General features: G+C 36.7%; 1 protein-coding gene across 1 annotated transcript in view; it reads left to right on the top strand.

The window, feature by feature from the left end:
• Nucleotides 1-19,037, top strand: part of LOC136863714 (uncharacterized) — a 252,551-nt gene that overhangs the window by 126,098 nt on the left and 107,416 nt on the right. Inside the window, exons 6-7 of the mRNA XM_068226054.1 lie at nucleotides 4,917-4,970; nucleotides 9,115-9,184. Coding sequence (XP_068082155.1) covers nucleotides 4,917-4,970; nucleotides 9,115-9,184 — 124 coding nt within the window. The remainder of the gene's footprint in view (nucleotides 1-4,916; nucleotides 4,971-9,114; nucleotides 9,185-19,037) is intronic.

Genomic DNA, 19,037 nt, shown 5'->3' with positions numbered 1-19,037 from the left:
TAACATGTTACAGAAGTGAAGGTATTTTTTATCTCTATTAAACATAAGGAAACGTGTGTTTTTAGTTTTCGGAAATACCACTTGGGTGGAAGGGGGTGGTAAAAGTCACTGAAAATGGTGTTGAATTCTTTTAATTAGGCTACTGATATCACAAAAATGAAGACGTTACAGACGTGAAATTTGATATTTGCAATCTGCTTTAAAAGTAAAGAAACACGTATTCTCGGAAAATCCAATGAAGTGGGGGGGGGGGGAAGAATTGAAAAATTAATTGGCTTAATTGTATGAGAATACATACATCTAATAAAAACTAAAGTTGTTATAGACGTGAAAATTCGTATTTGGATCTCCTTTAAAAACAAAGAAAAGCGCGTTTTGGTGGGGAAGCCATCTTGGAGGGCGGGAGTGTAAAGGAGTTGAATTCCTTTCATGAGGACATAAATCAAAAACTGAAAGAAGTTAGAGTCGTGATAATTGGTATTTAGAAGATCCTTTACTATTAAAGAAACAAGTATTTTTTGCGGGAAAATTCACTTAAGTGGGGGGGGGGGAAGTGTCAAATGAAGTGAAAAAAGTAAATTATTTTTATGGGGATACTTATAACTCAAAACTGAAGGTAATAGACGTGAACATTGGTGTTTGGAATCTCCTTTAAACATAAAGAAACTAGCATTCTTTTAATTTTTTTGGGGGGGGGGATGGCGGTAAATAAACTTAACGGCGGTGGGGTGTAGAAGTAGGTGAGACCAATTGATTTTAGCTGTTATTAATGTACTTATAAGGATCCTCCGTTGCTCAGGCGGCAGCGCGCCGGCCTCTCACAGCTGGGTTCCGTGGTTCAAATCCCGGTCACTCCATGTGACATTCGTGCTGGACAAAACGGTGGCGGGACAGGTTTTTCTTCGGATACTCCGTTTTTCCCTGTCATCAGCCATTCCAGCAACACATAATAATAATAATAATAATAATAATAATAATAATAATAATAATAATAATAATATTCCGGACCGTCGTCAAATGTGCGGACCGCGCTGGAAACGGCTCCTGGACGGGTAATGACTAAGAATGCAGTCCGGCCGCGGGTTCAGTGCCGCCAAGGCACCCAATATGACACCACGCCGGATCTCCTGAAGGAGGTGATTATAGGAAAACATGGCAAAGATTTACGAACCCATCTGACAGGGAGGAATACCTGAGCCTAGCCCGGGAAGTACGAAATCGATTGCTGGAAAGGAAGATTGAAAAATGGGAGGAAACGTGCCGTAAAATAAGAGAAAACGAGTAAGATCGGGAATTTTGGTGGATTCTCGCAAAAAACGAGTCAGATCGCGAATTTCGGCGGAGTATATATCTAAAACAATAAGCATTCAATTATAAATTTCAGTATAATACCGTAGCGAAGCACGGGTATCTTGCTAGCATATATATATATAAAATAACTTGTCCTGACTGACTGACTGATTCATCATCGCCGAGCCAAAACTACTGGACATAAAGAAATGAAATATTGGGGATACATTCATATTAAGATGTAAGTACTCGCTAAGAGAGGATTTTTGGATATTCCGTGGCTAAGGGGGTGAAAAGGGGGGTGAAATTTTAAAATGAGTGTATCTATATATCAAAACTTTGAAAGTTTGCAGATGTAAAAATTGTTATTTAGAATCTTCTTTAAAAATAAGGAAACACGTACTTTTTTGTTTTCAGAAAATCCCAATAGGAGGGGTGAAAAGGGGTGAAAAAGGGGTTGAATGCCTTTAATCAGGATACCGGTACTTATATCTCAGAAACTAAAGATATTACAGACCTGAAAATTGGTACTTTTGATTTCTTTTAAAAATTAAGAAACACGTATTTCTTTGTTTTTGGAAAATCCAATTAATGGGAGGGTGAAAAGGGGGTGAATTTTTATAATGAGCGTATCTATATCTCAAAACTTTTTAAGTTTACAGATGTAAAATTTGGTATTTAGAATCTTCATTAAAAATAAAGAAACATGTATTATTTTGTTTTTGGAAAATCCCAATAGGAGGGGTGAAAAGGGGTGAAAAAGTGATTGAATGCCTTTAATGAGGATACTTATATCTCAGAAACTGAAGATAATACAGACTGGAAAATTGGTGTTTGGGATCTCCTTTAAAAATAAAGAAACAGGTATTTTTTCGTTTTTGGAAAATCCAAATAATGGGGGGTGAAAACGGGGGTGAATTTTTAAAATGAGTATCTACATCTTAAAACTTTACAGATGTAAAAACTGGTATTTAGAATCTCCTTTAAAAATAAAGAAACATGTATTTTTTGTTTTTGGAAAATCCCAATAGAAGGGGTGAGACAGGGGTTGAATGCCTTTAATGAGGATACTTAAATCTCAGAAACTGAAGATATTACAGAACTGAAAATTTGTATATGGGATTTCCTTTAAAAATAAAGAAACAAGTATTTTTTTTGTTTTTGTTTGGTTTTTGGAAAACCTACAGAATATCTGAGAAATGTAGAATGTTACAGATGTAAAAAGTGGTATTTGGAATCTCCTGTAAATGTAAAGAAACATAGGTGATTTGTTTCTGGAAACTCCTCTTAAGGGGAACTAAAAAGTGGGTGAAGTTTTAAAATGAGAATTTATACAGTATATCTCAAAAACTTAACATGTTAGAGAAGTGAAAAATGGTATTTTTATCTCTATTAAAAACAAAGAAACGTGTACTTTTAGTTTTCAGAAATACCACTTGGGTGGAGGGGGGGGGGTAAAAGTGACTGAAAATGGTGTTGAATTCTTTTAATTAGGCTACTGTTATCTCAAATATGAAGATGATACAGACGTGAAATTTGATATTTGGGATCTGCTTTAAAAGTAAAGAAATATGTATTCTCGGAAAATCTAATGAATTGGGGGGGATCATCTTGGGGGGGCGGGAGTGAAAAGAAGTTGAATTCCTTTCATGAGGACACATAAATCAAAAACTGAAGAAGTTAGAGTCATGATAATTGTTATTTAGAAGATCCTTCACTATTAAAGAAACAAGTATTTTTTGCCGGAAAATTCACTTACGGGGGGAGAAGTGTGAAAGTGAAAAAAGTGAATTATTTTTATCTCAAAACTGAAGGTAATAGACGTGAACATTGGTGTTTGGAATCTCCTTTAAACATAAAAGAAACATGCCTTATTTTAGTTTTTTTGGGGGGGGGGGGTAAATAAACTTACCGGCGGTGTAAAAAGAGGTGAGACCAATTGATTTTTTGTTCATAATGTATTTATAAGGAGCCTCCGTTGCTCAGGCGGCAGCGCGCCGACCTCTCACAGCTGAGTTCCGTGGTTCAAATCCCAGTCTCTCCATGTGACATTCGTGCTGTACAAAACAGAGGCGGGACAGGTTTTTCTCCAGATACTCCGGTTTTCCCTGTGATCATTCATTCCAGCAACACTGTCCAATATAATTTCATTTCATTTGTCATTCATTAATCATTGCCCCAGAGGAGTGCGACAGGATTCGGCAGCCGCCACAATTCCTATTGTCGCCGCTAGATGGGGGCTTTATTCATTCCATTCCTGGCCCTGTCAAATGACTGGAAACAGGCTGTAGATTTTCGATGTACTTAATTCTGATCATAAACCGATCATTTTTAATTTTCCTGGGTTCGTTTTCAACAGCCATCTTTTCCTTCGGAGAACATTTTTAGATTACCGTAGATTCTCCTGGCATATAAATAAAAATTTAAACACATTTGAAATAAACGATAGGAATGAGATTGACCGTCCAATTGTTCACCTCTATAATAAGGTCAATAATGCACGGAAGTATGTCATTCGTATCGCCAGAAATCCCGCACACTTGCCTACGCGCGACAATGGTGCTGGTCACATTGTCAACAATGACAATGGCAGCAGATGTAATTTACCGCCAAGTAGCTGTCTTGCATCTTGCTGTGGAGACCAGAACATCTATAATAATAATAATAATAATAATAATAATAATAATAATAATAATAATAATAATGTTCTGGACCGTCGTCAAATGTGCGGACCACGCTGGAAACGGGTCCTGGATGGGTAATGACTAAGAATGCAGTCCGGCCGCGGGTTCAGTATCGCCAAGGCACCCAAGACGACACCACACTGGATCTCCTGAAGGATTTGATCCATATTAAAAATGCTTATAGGGAAAGATGGCAAAGATTTAGGGACCCAGCTGACCAGGTGGAATACCTGGACCTAGCCCAGGAAGTACGAAATCAATTGCTGGAAAGAAAGATTGAAAAATGGGAGGAAACTTGCCGTAATCTATTAGAAAACAAGTCAGATTGTGATGTTTGGTGGATTCTCTCAGAAAACGAGTCAGATCGTGAATTTCTGCGGATTTTATATAAAACAATAAGCATTTCAGTATAATACCATAGCAAAGCACGGGTATCTTGCTAGTTTAGAATATGGTGAGGAGGTCAAAGTTTGCTTAATCATATTATGTCAGGGAGGACTCTCGACAGTGATAAAAATTTCTGTATGTATAAGAATGAATTAATGTAATACAGCATGGTAATGGAATTATTATGTGAATACAGGCTGGTATTTCACATAATTAAATGTTGTCATGTAACACCTTTTTAGTGTTAGCCATTATTAAATTCAGCAAGTCTTCTTAGTTGTTCTTCTGTAGAGTATTAGATTTTGTAAATGTAAAAAAATCTGGTAATTATGCTTCCTATTTAATGTTCTTGTTTATAATTTGTAATGTATCTAAAAGAAACTTGTGTTCCTCATCCTCTTGTGTTTTATCTATTTCTGCCTCTTCCCACACTGATCTGACATTGTGTTTATTATTTTATGCATTCCTTTCAATGTTCGTGCCTCTCTTTATGCAATATGCAACTTATGTGGAATTTATGTGCATATACATGCTTTTAATTTGTCCTTCTTGCAGGAATTCGTTTACCGTAACTCTACCCTGGTCACCAGACCAATAATGATGAAAAAGGTGAGAAATGATTTGTTCAGTAAATTTATTTAGTAATACTGTATTTGCATGTCAGTACAGTAGGGACTATTATTTTTAATTTGTTCATATGATGCACGTAGTGAAAACTGCACTGTAAGGGATCCATAGTTCACCACTAAATGTGAAATAGTTTTAGGATCTGTGAAATTTTGCTGGAATCTGAAACTTGCTTTCCTGGTAAACTAGTGCAACCCCACCCTCCCCGGCTTTGCATGGGAGCCGTTTCTAATTGTATTTCCTTGTAGATGACAAGTTCATTTTCTCCTCATGTGGTTTAATGTGGCATTGGCTCACACATCAATTAGTAATGATCTGTAGTCAGTTTTCTATATGCTTTGTGGCTGTCTAAGTTTCACAGCCATATAACATTTTGTGTTGAACCGATGAAGTTTTGTTCTTCTTGAAATGTTCTTGTAAACAGGATACAGCTGCACAAAGGCTTTATTTACCTTCCATATTTTGCACTTGACATCATTTGCTCCTTCATATTTCTGATCAATGCTGATAACATATACAAATAAAAGGGTTTGGTCTAATTCCTCCACATTCACTACCAACTTTGCCTCAATTTTGAAGTTAATTCTCATTTATTAGTTTTTCTGACTGGATCTCTAATCCAATTTTCTCTTCTTTATGTTACAGTTTCTCCATCTTTGCTTCCATATCACAGAATTTCTGTGCAAATAAATATACAGTACATCATCCGCAAAATCAATAAATTCAAGCCCGTCCTTGCATTCCCCATTGAATACTTCTCTTCCTACTTGATATAAAATTATTCATCACTTTTTCTAGTATCAGTAGGAATAGGTTTGGTAAGAGTACACAGCCTTGTTGCAATCCATGCTTAGTCTGAATGGATTCCATTAACTTTCTATTATTCAAAACTTGGCATTCGTAGCCTTCATTTCTTCTTCTTCTCCTTTTTTTTTCACAATTGGCTTTATGTCGCACCGACACCGATAGGTCTTATGGCGATTATGTGATAGGAAAGGGCTAGGAGTGGGAAGGAAGTGGCCGTGGCCTTAATTGGGGTACAGTCCCAGCATTTGCCTTGTTTGAAGATGGGAAACCACGGAAAACCATATTCAGGTTCAAACCCACTATCTCCCGAATGCTGGATACTGCCCGCACTTAAGCGACTGCAGCTATCAAGCTCTGTCTTCATTCCTTTATGATATTAATAATTTTTGGAGTGATCCTGTATTATTCCAAAACATGCCACATAACATCCCTGCCAACCAAGTTTAGGTCCTTTTAAGTCAATAGTCAAATACAGTATATTCTGTTATCTGGCATTCTGTTTGATTTTCATGCAGCATATGTTTATAACCTTGATGCAGCTTCGGTGTTGATGAGACCCTTCTCGCTCCTTCCACAAATGTGTTTTCACTTCCTTAATTCAGTTCAAAATTATAATTGAGAATAAGATTATTGAGGTGAATAAATAATTTATTTTGAATAGGATTATGTTGTTAAACTTAAAATAGGTTTCCATTTTTAAAGTCAACTCTTTGCTGCCAATTATAACATAAGAACACTTATCAAGGGCTACCTTTTACATAGAGGTATACACTGATGAGCCTTTACATCCACAACATTAAAGCAAATTCAGTGATGTTGATGACAATGATGATGATTGTTGTTCAAAGGGGCCTAACATTGAGGTCATCGGCCCCTAATGGTACGAAATGAGACGAAATGGAATGACAAATTAAAAGTCTAAAATTCTCCACTGACCAGAATTCAAAGCGTGAGAACGAAGAATGAAAGGTTGGATATGGATTTAAAACAATCAGTGGATGCGACCTGCAATGCTTTACATTCACACAAACTGACGTAAAAGAATAGGATTACTGACCAAGGGACTGCTGCTATAGCATAACATTGAAATGATGATGTCTGCAGGGTAAAGGGGGTCCAAAATCCAAGTTATCAGCCCCTCATAATGGTACTCATCGCTAGGAAAGTAGAACCATGTTATTTGTCATATTGTGGTACTAATCAAAAGTAGCAGAGACTTGCGGTATTCCACACATTATTGTACTACTCACAGGTTATGAAATTCGACATATAATACAGACCTATGTTTCTCTCACTTTGCGACACCATTTGCAGGCAACGCAAACCTATGGTGTTCATCACATAAGAGTACTAACCACAGGGACCTTCTCCTATTCTGTGGTGTTCCTCATATAGTGGGTACTAATCACAGGCAAGGCAGAACCATGGTAGCTATCATCCCATGTTCCTGTTCATATGCTGGTACTAATCACAGGTACTGCAAAAGCCGACCGCATGGTGTTCCTGTATGCTACTAATCACAAACCTATTTGGTACCTGATATAGTGGTACTACGCGCAAGTAAAAGCGACTCATGATGCTCTCCGCGTGGTGGTACTAATCACAAGTAGTTTCATGGTTCCAAGACAATCATCCCTTGGTCACCCCTTTTAGTCACCTCTTATGACAGGCAGGGGATACCGTGGGTGTAATCTTCGTCAGCATCCCCCACCCACAGTGGGTGTGGTAACTTCAGAAAACAGACAGGACTAGATAAAAGCTCAGTTTCCAAGAGATGAAGTGAAGGCCATAGGAGGAGGAGGAGGAGGAGCAGAAGAAGAAGACGAAGAAGAAGAAGAAGAGGAAGTAGAGGAAGTAGAAGAAGAAGGAGGCCAGATTGAAAACATCTTGGTGAAGGAAGAAATTGAAGTCTATCACAAGTGATAGTGAAGCCAACATCATGGTGACATGACAGAGTGAAGGGAGCCATAAGAGAAAGGAATGCTTGATGGAAAGAAAGAGGCCAAGAGGAAATGAAATCATTACTAATAAGAGATGAGGCAAAGATCGAAGACCATGAACAGGTATACTGATATAGAAAGCTTAAGATCAGAAGGATAGTTCAAAAAGAGTTGGAAGACTTTTGCACAGAGTCTGGACAAAGATAGGAATTATGTGAATTTACTACACAGTGAGGTTAAGAGCAAAAGGGAACCAACAGATACCATCAAGGCGCTTTGAAACAAAAGTGGTATACAGTCAGAAAGGATTGTGATATCTGAGAGTCCTGAAGAACTACTTCCTGCTGAATGGATTAGAGGAAAAGTGGTACATAGGGCCAAAAGTTGAAGCCTGCTCAGGGGAAACCCTTATCACCTGCCTAAACGAAAATCTCCTGGAGTAGATGAAGTGAATGTTAACATAATTATAGCAGCAGGGATAAAGGATCTGAACTGGCTTCACAAGTGATGACATCATGGAAATGTTGTATTTCTTACCTATGAACTAGTTATACTGGAGAGATAAGGCAATAACATTCCATGACTATTTTATTTGAGAGATAGGAAATAGACCACATATTCTTTATTAAACATCTCCATATCCACATACTAATATGATAGGAATCTACCATAAGCAGCAAACAGGGTAAACTTCCAGTTATTTGAAATTTTATGGAAATACAAATTTTACAGTTGAAATTTTGATAGTTACATAATCATAATTATTGGCAGGAGTGGGGTGATTAGCTCAGTGTCTTAGCTGGTGGCTGCAGAAGACAGGTTCTAATTTGGTTGATTCTGGGTTGAGATTTTCATCTCAAAGTCACATGGCATCAGGAAGTTCATCCAGCCTTAAACCCTCGGCCAAAATGAGCTAAGGTGGCTCCAGCAACCCCAGAAATAACTGGGATATGCTGAAGAAATTATAAGTATACATACTTCTTATTATCATAATGTTACAGGTTTATCATCCTGTTATCGACTATTGGTGTCAAGGAGGAAGAATTGCATGCTAACAAGGAAATACTTAAAGTGTTGCTGAATCTGACATGGGCCTCTTGCATTTATGTACTGGTACTCAAATATTAACAGTTTTACTCAGGATACAATCCTGCAAAAATCAGCACAGAAGGAAAGTTAATTTGGTTTATTTTGTCAGTCTTAATGTATATTTAATGTAAGTGTTCTTATGAAAAATTAGAAACTTGTAGTTTTAAACATTTTATTTGAAGGATTATTTTCTTGCCTGTTTAAAGCTTGTTGTTTAAAGGGGCGTACCATCTAAGGTCATCAGCATGATTATTTTCTAGAAACCATGTTAATACTTATTTCTTTTATAGAGTGCTATGAAATCTCCCATTTCGAGCCATGGAAGAGGCCAGGTCTACTCTGCTGTACACATTCCCCCAGGTATGCAAAGTCATAGGAATAATGATACTAGCGCTAATGAGTGTTTATTTTATGTCTGGAGTATAGCATTTTAGAGGGAAAATATTTTTACTGGCATTCAAAATGAATTCATGATGAGATTATTTGCCTAAGAAAAGCAATAATTAAATATTAAGAATAAATTTCCATTTATATAACAGAAAGCAGTTTTGACCTGAACGAGAGAGAAAGAGAGTATATATACAGTGGCCTCAAATAGGAAGGTGTCTGGCTCGGGCATGCGTAAGAATATTCTTTCCCCCATCATGATGTGCTGTGACAATGAGCCATGTACAAGCTACTCCCAAATAAATGAATGAGTCAGCAACTAACAGGATACAAGTGAAGAGAATGTTATGTTGAAATTTAGTTACACTGCAAGCACTGAACAAAATCTGAAGTATAGGTTTGACACATTTTAGCAGATCACTGACATTTTTCATTTTATTTTCATATTTTTACCTGAAAGAAAAATGATTGTTTAGATCATTACCTATATTTTGCTACCTTTGGGCTAACGTGATATAAAACTGTGACACATTTCAATGTTATTTGATAACCCATTAGTAGATGCATTGGTACTCTTTACCCATGGCAAAAAGAATTATTAGTAATTCCTGGTCAAATGGATATTTTGTTTTCTACACCTTGCTATTTCCTCTAATGGACTCTCCCAAACAGTCCTTATTGCTTAATATTTTACCAGCATCCGTGTTATTCAAGCTGGTGATATGTTTATGTGTTGATGCCAGTCTTGGGCAATTTCTCTTTTCTTTTTTTACAATTTGTTTTGCATCGCACCGACACCGATAGGTCTTATGGCGATGATGGGATAAGAAAGGCCTAGGAGTGGAAAGGAAGCGGCCATGGTATTAAGGTACATCCCCAGCATTCACCTAGTGTAAAAACGGTTAACAACGGAAAACCATCTTCAGGACGGGCAATTTCTACCCCATAAGTTAATTAGAGTGAGTTCTAATTTTCTTGTTGATTTATGTTCACAATTTGCAGTGGACAGGCAAGTTTAGCTGTGGAGTGGCATTCTCCCACACCTATGCTGCAGTGTTTTGTAATGTAGTTGGATCACTTGCACTGATACCATGTGTTGATGTTTGTGAAAGCTATTTAGCTCCCATCCATGCAGATTTTAGGCCTATATTGCTTAACAAAGAATATATCTGATTATGAATTAAGGTTGAAATTATTAAAAGGAGTGAAACAGTACCGGCTAAGAGTCGCTAAGCTGAGTGTATGATGTGGTGGAGCAGAGGATGTAAAACAGAAGTATTGTGTTTTTTTTTTTTTGCTAGTTGCTTTACGTCGCACCGACACAGACAGATCTTATGGCGACGATAATAGAAGTGTTTAGATGCTATTCTGGTAGTATAGTCTAGTTTAGTTATGAGAGAGAGATGCCTCAAAATTCAGTAAATAAGAAATCAAAGCTTTGTTTGGATTTCTATATCATGCTAGTGTGCTGCGATCAGCTGATATATTACAATACCGAGCGCTCGTTCTGATGGATTAAATAAATCAGAAGTTACAGGTCTGTTACTGATGGAAAATTAAAAACCACCTTTAACTAGAAACTCCTAATGGATTCCAAGTATTATGATTCCTGACACATTTGACTCTGTATTTATTCATTCTTATTTATTCCACTGCAAATCAATAGTTGTCTGTGATCCAGAGGTCTAAATGACAGTTCACAACTCTACTTAAGGCAGAGGGCAGGGTCCTCTTTCACCAAAACTCTTCCCCTCAGCTGACATCTTCCCACATTGAGGCCATCGTTTATTGGGGAGACTCTGTTAAATCAAAGTATTAAGACAAAATTTAATAAGACATTTTGGGAATGATAGTCAGAATAATATTTATACACTTAAATAACTGTTTCCTTTATGTTGTATTTATTAGTACTTTAAACAATATTATAATTTTCATTTTCAATTAATTGACTTAGTTTTTATTTGCAGTACTTTGTCTAAATCCACAGCATAGTATGGCTAATTCTGCAGTAGTCTGTGAATTCTTTGCCAGTAACACTGAGTATAATACTATTTGAAAGTAGTAATAAATATTGTAGAAGTACCATACTCATCTTAAAAGAAGCCTGCCTTCCAAACTCAGTAAACAATATAAGTGCTGTAACTTGTCAAGGCACCCGCCAAGGGATCCGCTGCACAGCTTGTAACCTTTACTACCGGAGTACAGAATGGGGAGAGAAAGAGAGAGAGAGAGAGAGAGATTAGCTCAGTGGCTTAGCTGTTGGCTTTCCACCTGGAAGGCTGAGGTTTGAATTCCAGTCAATCCTGGGTTGAGATTTTCATCTCAAGAATCATGTGGTATCAGGAAGGGCATCTGGTCTTACACCCCAGCCCAAAATGAAAATGAGCCTGGGTGACTCCAGCTACCCCAAAACTGGGATAAGCTGGAAGAAAGTTTAGTTTATAAAATGTTTATAGAGGACATAATAAGCCGATCAAACCACCTCCTCATGCTTGCATACAGCCAAAGTAAGGTTGTACTTCAGTTACTGCGGAATAAGCCGTACTTTGGGTTTGGCCGAGTCGCCCTTATGTACAAGGTTATTCAGGTGTGATGTCGACTTGTGAACCATTAAAGATTTTGACATTCTGTTTCCACTTTCAGTAATGTTACCAATGGGCTCATAATTAATCAAACTTGCAGTACTTTTCAAGGTATCAATATCTGCTGAGATAATGGTAATAACTTTGCTCTGTTTGAATGGACCCACACCGTTTTCTATACCTAGATGTATGCATATAGATATTACAAATTCATCTCTGCAATTATTTTGAAAATCAATTTAATCACAAATCAGGTGGTCAGTGGACATGTTAAACATGATCTGTTGACAGAGAGTTCCTTCATCTTCTTTTGTCAGCTATGTATTCACTCTACAGTGCCCATGATAAATTGTACTATTTAACCTTTTGAGCTGATACATAAAAGTTGTGAATAAAGACAGTAATTAAATTGTCTATCTGAACAACATTTTGCATTTCATCAGTAAATAACATATATTTCTAAAACTATAAAGTCAGTGCTATAAATGTTCAGGGAGACTTACCAGAGGTGTCTTATCTCTCTACACTGATTGATGACCACAAGAGCTGTCAGAAGAAGATGAAGGAACTCTGTTTGTCAGCAGCTTACGTTTTGTGCATAGAATGTCTTTTGGCTACCTGCTTTGTGATTCAATCTAACAAAGTGGCCCACAGCTCAAAAATGAAGCATGCTTGAATACATTCTCTTTTCTCAAGAAGTATTTGTCTGATTTTCAAAATAATTTCTCTGCTGAATATGTAAATACCCATTAGTTTAAGGCTAGGCATAAAAAGAAGGGTAGTTCCTTTAAAATAAAGATAAATATTGTTCTCAGCAGATCTTGACTCACTAGAAAAATACTGTCAGTTTGATTAGGAGCCCCTTGGTAACTTTAGTGAAAGTGAAATGTTCATGAGTTATTTGAGGTTGTCAGCTTTATAACTCTTTCTTGGCAAGAGGACAGTTTTGACAGAGTGTATCAGAAATATACAGACAAAGAAAACAGTGATGCTCTTCGTACTATGTTAAGAACTATAGCACAATTGGATTGGTGGAGAAAATGTTTATTTTCAAGAAAATAAGGTTACTTTGTGACTTCCAGGCCTGCAATTCAAATAGACAAACTTGCCAGAGAGCCAGCCTCTGCCTGCCTGTTACTGTGCATCAGAGGAGGGAAGGGAAGGGAGGGGAAGTGGGAGACAGGGGTAATGCTAGTGCGAATGTACAAGTTTCTTTTTCATTTCACATAGTCGCTTCCCAGCCCCAGTAGGCAGTTTGTTGTGCACAAATTGACTACTCTGCGAACCTCCGTAGAAAAAGAAGATAAACTTGTACAAAGAATACAGGTAGCTTTCAGGGTCATTTTTGACACACCACATATCCTGAATAGAGTATGAACTGTGCATTGAAGTAGGAGGGATGGATATTGAAACATCTACTGTTATCAAACCATTGGGCATATTGTTTCCTTCATTCAATATTTTTTCTATTTACAATGTTGTGAGTGAAGGAATAGACAATCATGGGGAGGCAGCGTTGTGTCTTTGAGCATGTTAAATAGTAAAGAACGTTACTGCAACCAACAGGCGAGAGGAGAAACGATCTGGTGCATTCCTTGACTGACATGTGTGTTTTAATTACAGTGTGTTCTTATACTGTGTGTGCAGTTACAGCTGTTTAATAAAAGAACTGTGGATATTGCCTGTACCAGACAAGGACAACCCTGTGCGAGTCAAACGAGGAAACTTGTGCATGCGCGCAATCATACACCCCAATTTCCCTCCTTCTCCTTCTCTGCCCTGAAGGATGGTAGTGACTTGTGGTCTGGCATAAGAAATACGGCGAGTTTGTCAGTTTGAATTGCATGCCCAGAACTAACAAATTAACCTAATTTTCTCAAATAGAAATATTTTCTCTGCCAATCTGATTGCACCATCATTCATAATATATCACGAAGAGCATCCCTGATTTATTTTGTTGGTATAGTTCTGATACATCCTGTATACAGTATATAAAACTGGTTGATCACATTGTGTAATCCTTATTATTATTATTATTTCTTTACAAACATTTATAAACATAATTTATTAATAACATTATCCAGCAACAAGAAATTGAGCATTATTTAAAGTGCTTACCAAGTGAGTAACATTATTAAAATTGTAAATTTACACATTTCTATATCAGTAAGACAACACATTCTTGGTCATGTTATTCATCTATGAGAGTGAATGAACTAAATCTGACTACAGCTAACTGAGAAACTGTTATTATGATATGCTACGATATAAGCTTGCTTAGTTTTCTTAGTTGTCCTAGATTCTGTAAATACTTTTCTAAATGTTTCTAAAACTTTTCATTCCCTCATGACTTACATACACTCCTTTAGGAGTGCAGTCACCTTCATGATTAATTTTAGAACATGGGAATATTAAATCTCTAATTTGTCATTGGTCATTGCCATTTGTCTTGACAACCATGCTTTCTTCATTCACCATGAGTTTAGTCTTGATTTAAGTACAGCACAACCTTCTCACTTTTGTCCTTTACATTCTTGATCAAGTTTTCAGGTATATCTTATGAATTTTCATGTTACTTAAGGACAATAATGCAATAGATGAAGCCGTCTTTCATGTTTCCTTTCTTTGTAATAGAGATGTAAGATATGCTATGGATGCTGACCAAGTACTGTAGTTGGTTAGTGCTCATCTCCTGCAATTACTGTGAGCACTGCTGTTAAGGATTCATCTGACTGAATACATTTAGCAAATTGGTAGTAGAATCATCCTGCTCCTTGCAGTCATACTCAAACTAATTTCATTTAATTTCATCAGAATTTCATTTTCTGAAGATGATTCGCCGTTTCCTTCAGAGTACTGAACAACAGATGTAGGTATAGTCTTAACAACTGGTTTCCTACTGTAGATCAGTATTCACATGATATTAGTACTACCTATATTTCAAAACTATTTTTTTGAGGGATGTGTGGAGTATTTGGTGGCATTCTCTAAAGATGAATAGTACATTCTTGAAACTAGATATAAAATGGTTTTCCCTTTATTTCAAACCGAATTACTAATCTGTATTCTTTCTATAATGAATTTCAGGCACACCCATGCGTTTACTTATAACTAGGACAGTGATAGGCTACTATCCAGAAATTCTGCTGGTTGATCATCTACAAGTAAATGTTACTGTAAATATTTAGATGTAATTGATTAGGGGAAGTGTATTATAATTTATAATGATGTATTTTTTTGTACAGTACCAGTATGTAATAAATTGATGTAAATGTTTAAACATTTCTTTTTTCTTGTGTGTGAGCCTGTACCTTAGAGTACTTCTCAACGTAAGTTCCAAGCATATAAAGGCACCTATTTTGTAAAACCAGATTCTGAATTCATCCTCATATTTTTTTTTTTTTCAGTTCGCTTTACATCGCACCGACACAGATAAGTCTTATGGCAATGATTGGATAGGGCTAGGGGTGGGAAGGAACCAACCATGGCCTTAATTGAGGTACAGACCCAGCATTTTCCTGGTGTAAAAATGGGAAACCACAGAAAACCATCTTCATTGTGTTCCCATATAGCCACCAAAATCTGGTGATGCCCCAACTAGCCAGTCACCTAGGCGTGTCTGGTCGTAACCCTCTAAGCAAAGTCTAAATTTTACTGCTACTACAGATTTTGGGGGACATATATTTCGACAGACGAACATTGCATAACAGGTGAAGCTATCTACTAAAATAATGGGTAACAGTTGGTGTAAACAATTTCCTAATTTATTCAAAATATCTACAAACAATAGTGAGGCAACGAATCAATTAAAAATGCATATTAAACATCCTGAATCCAATAACTGTCAATCTCACTCTGTTTGTAAACATCCAGAGTTCTTTACGAAAATCAACATGAAAGTTACCCCTAAGTTCTTGGCTTTAACATATGTGGTGCTGAGTTTTAATCGTAGTGAACTTGTATTTTATTTCTCATCAAACACATGAGTAGCCTAATTTCATATCCACAAAACATTGTGGTGAAATTCTAACCAACCTCTACGTGAATATTTAGGGCATTACCAACAACTAAAATCTAATATTTGGTTAAATGGATCGCATTAAGGTACTTATTATGCACAACACATTATCTTACAATCACATATAGAATCCCTCACATGGCTTTAAACAAATACAGTAGAGACAATACACGACACTGAGCGAGATATCGAGGGACAGCTATTGGAGCTCACTCTAGCGGATAGACCTGAACGGTACTGATTCTGTCATAAGAGCACGTGCATTTTTGTGTGAAGTTTTTGGTGTTATTTATGCGTTCTCAGTGAGTTGACATAATTAAATAGTAGCGTGTGTCATTCCTTGATATCTTCTCTCAACATGAGGGGAAAGGTATGTGCTGTGTTTGGCTGCAGTAATTACGAAGTAGAGAAAAATGCGCGGTCGTTCTTCAGGTTCCCTCGTGACAAGAACATGTAAGTAATATTGTGCTTGCATATATATTCTTCCAGTGACAGAGATTTTTATAGTACTTCATAATCTTCTCACCTGCTCGACCCATGTTTTAACGGGCTTAAAATATAATACGCATATTTTATTGTATAGTGCAGCAGTTAACCTTCAATACCGATGTGTTGTTGTAGGTGTGATCTGTGGGTTTTGAAATGTCACAGAAGCGATTTGGATAAAGTGTACAAGAAAGAAGGGACGTTACGCTTATATAAGAATTATAAGATCTGTTCAGATCATTTCCAGGCCAGCGACTTTAAAAATCCTCGACTATACAGCCAAGGGTATGTTACATTTTTACTCTAATTGTACGTAAATATTCCTCAAAGCATCACTATCGACAACATTTTCAAACTTTTCTTTCTTTTATCCCTCTTCTCAGATTAAAGCCGGGATTTTATAGATTTTCTTTCTGTTAGTAGGCTTCATGTTAAGAGGAAAATTGTCCAGCTATTAAATGTTAATTCATTGCATCATATGTGTAAGGAATGTGCCGATATTTTTATTGACAAATGTCTTAATGTGATGATACAATGTTTTTAAATGAGGAAAAAGACAAATCCAACCGTAAGATTTCAGGCAGGTATGCTAAAGGTAAAAAAAGTAATGCATAAATGAAAGATCAAGCCATTTCACAGCAGTCCATTTCACACCTTGTTTATATGTCTAATTTCAGTCTTTAAATAATAACCTTTTAAATAATTCTTCATTCATTTATCCAGAATTGCTTTAGCAACTTCAAAGTTAATATCTCAATACCACTTTCTTTCTAGACGTAATTTATTTATCCATTTCCGTATATACATTTCCATTGATATTTGAATTTAGCGCGATTTGTTCAGGTCAAGTCACTAGGAGCGCCACCGTCGAATTGTCTCCCATGTTAGCAAGGCGAAATCCGTAAGTGTCGTGTATTGTCTCTACCGTAAAATGGGGTGAATAGGAACATGGGGGTGAAAGGGAACACACAGTAGGGAATTTATTTTATGGAAGGTTTGCATCGTATGTAAAGCATTTCAGTGGGATTTTTTCACCCAAAATATTCCCTATCCTTATTTCCCGCCATTTCTATGTCCTCTGAAAGGATAACAATAACTTTTAGCAACAATAGTGCCCAATAAGGAAACCTTGAATTTTTTATAGCTATTAAAGACCATAAAATCTTCTTCTGGATTAGAAAATCACGTGGAGGTAAGTGCTTTTAATGTCTAGAATAAGTAACTATGCCATGTTTTGATACAATTAAACATAATTTTACCATGACATACAAGCACACATTTCTACGTTAGCACTATGCACAATTAATGAACAAAATCATTGAAAAATGGGGTGAATGGGAACACAGAGATGATGTGTAAAATGAGCTTAATTGTGAATACAGTCTTCATATAAATACTATTCGGTAATTCTATCCCTTATTTTATATGTATTCCAGTTGATGAAGAAAGATGCCAAGGCAATATAAACCAGATCAGAGGGGCAAAATGCACAGGAAAGACCCACCGGAAACACTTTCTGCTGCATTAGAGGATATTAAAAGTGGATTATCATACAGAAAATGTTCAGAGAAGTATGTCATTCCTACAACAGTGTTAAACAGACGTATGAAATATAATAAAAGTGAAGGAGGAATAGAAATATAGCCAAAAGTTGGACAGACATTGTTAAGATACTGAAAAGCATTTGGTTGATCAGCTGGTGATGTGTTCTCCTCTGATTACCTATTTGATGCATAACGACCTCCGCTGTATTGTTAAGGCTTACCTTGATAGAATGTGAGTCACTGTGAAGAGGTTCAGAAACAATATGCCAGGTTATGACTTTGCACTCAGTTTCCTTAATCGTCATGGAAATGTTTTATCTCAACGAATGTGTCTAAACAGAACAGAGACCGTATTCTAAGTCGCTTGCCCCGTTCATCAGCAGAAGAAACGGTGGATGATGTTGAAGAAAACAATGGTATCACTGATGACTGCATTGTTTCTGTACTCAATGATATGAGGTTCAGTCCTGGGACAGTAAAAATTAGAAAGAGAAAGCTAAACATTCCTCCTTGTCAGAGTGTGAAAGCTGACGACTTGGAAAATAATAGCCAAGAAGGACATCTGTCAGATGATTAGCAACAGCAGAAGGAGATCTCAAAATAAAATGAAGTTCCTACTGATAAACATGCTAGTAAAAGAAAGTTGCCAATCCCAACCAAAGGACGCCAGAATCAGAACCCCAAATCACACCTAAGGCAAGACTGCAACTGAGAACTACATCCAGTTGAAAAAATAATGAGAGGTGTGTACAAGAAAGCACGAATTGAAGAAGGTGTCTGGGTTATGGTAGATTTTACTTCTCCATCCAGGTCATTAATCAAATCATCCAAATTCTTCAGAGTAATCCTATTTCATTGAAACAGTCACCAGTGTTGGACTATGAATGCTTCACAGTAACGTTTCTGAAGTAGGCCTACTGTATGTGCCAACTAAAGTTGAGAGCAGACAAATTTTTAAGTGGTCCGAACATGAAAATGTCTGTGAAATTGATAAGGCAAGCGTTGTTGGTGTGGTACACCACCCTAATCGTTTTAGAAAGGGACTCCTGAAATTCGATGTAAATTTCCACGTATGGTAACATTTTGGAGCATGTTTTAGGTTGACAATTACCTTATTGTATTAGTTCTTACTGTTTATGCATTTTTCAGATCTTAAATAACATTTTTAAAGGTTTTCAGTGTTCCTTTTCACCCCA

Source organism: Anabrus simplex, chromosome 2 (assembly GCF_040414725.1).
Source record: "Anabrus simplex isolate iqAnaSimp1 chromosome 2, ASM4041472v1, whole genome shotgun sequence".
Taxonomy (NCBI): domain Eukaryota; kingdom Metazoa; phylum Arthropoda; class Insecta; order Orthoptera; family Tettigoniidae; genus Anabrus; species Anabrus simplex.
Note: the sequence above shows the minus strand (reverse complement) of the source record. Positions and strands in the feature narration are given on the sequence as shown.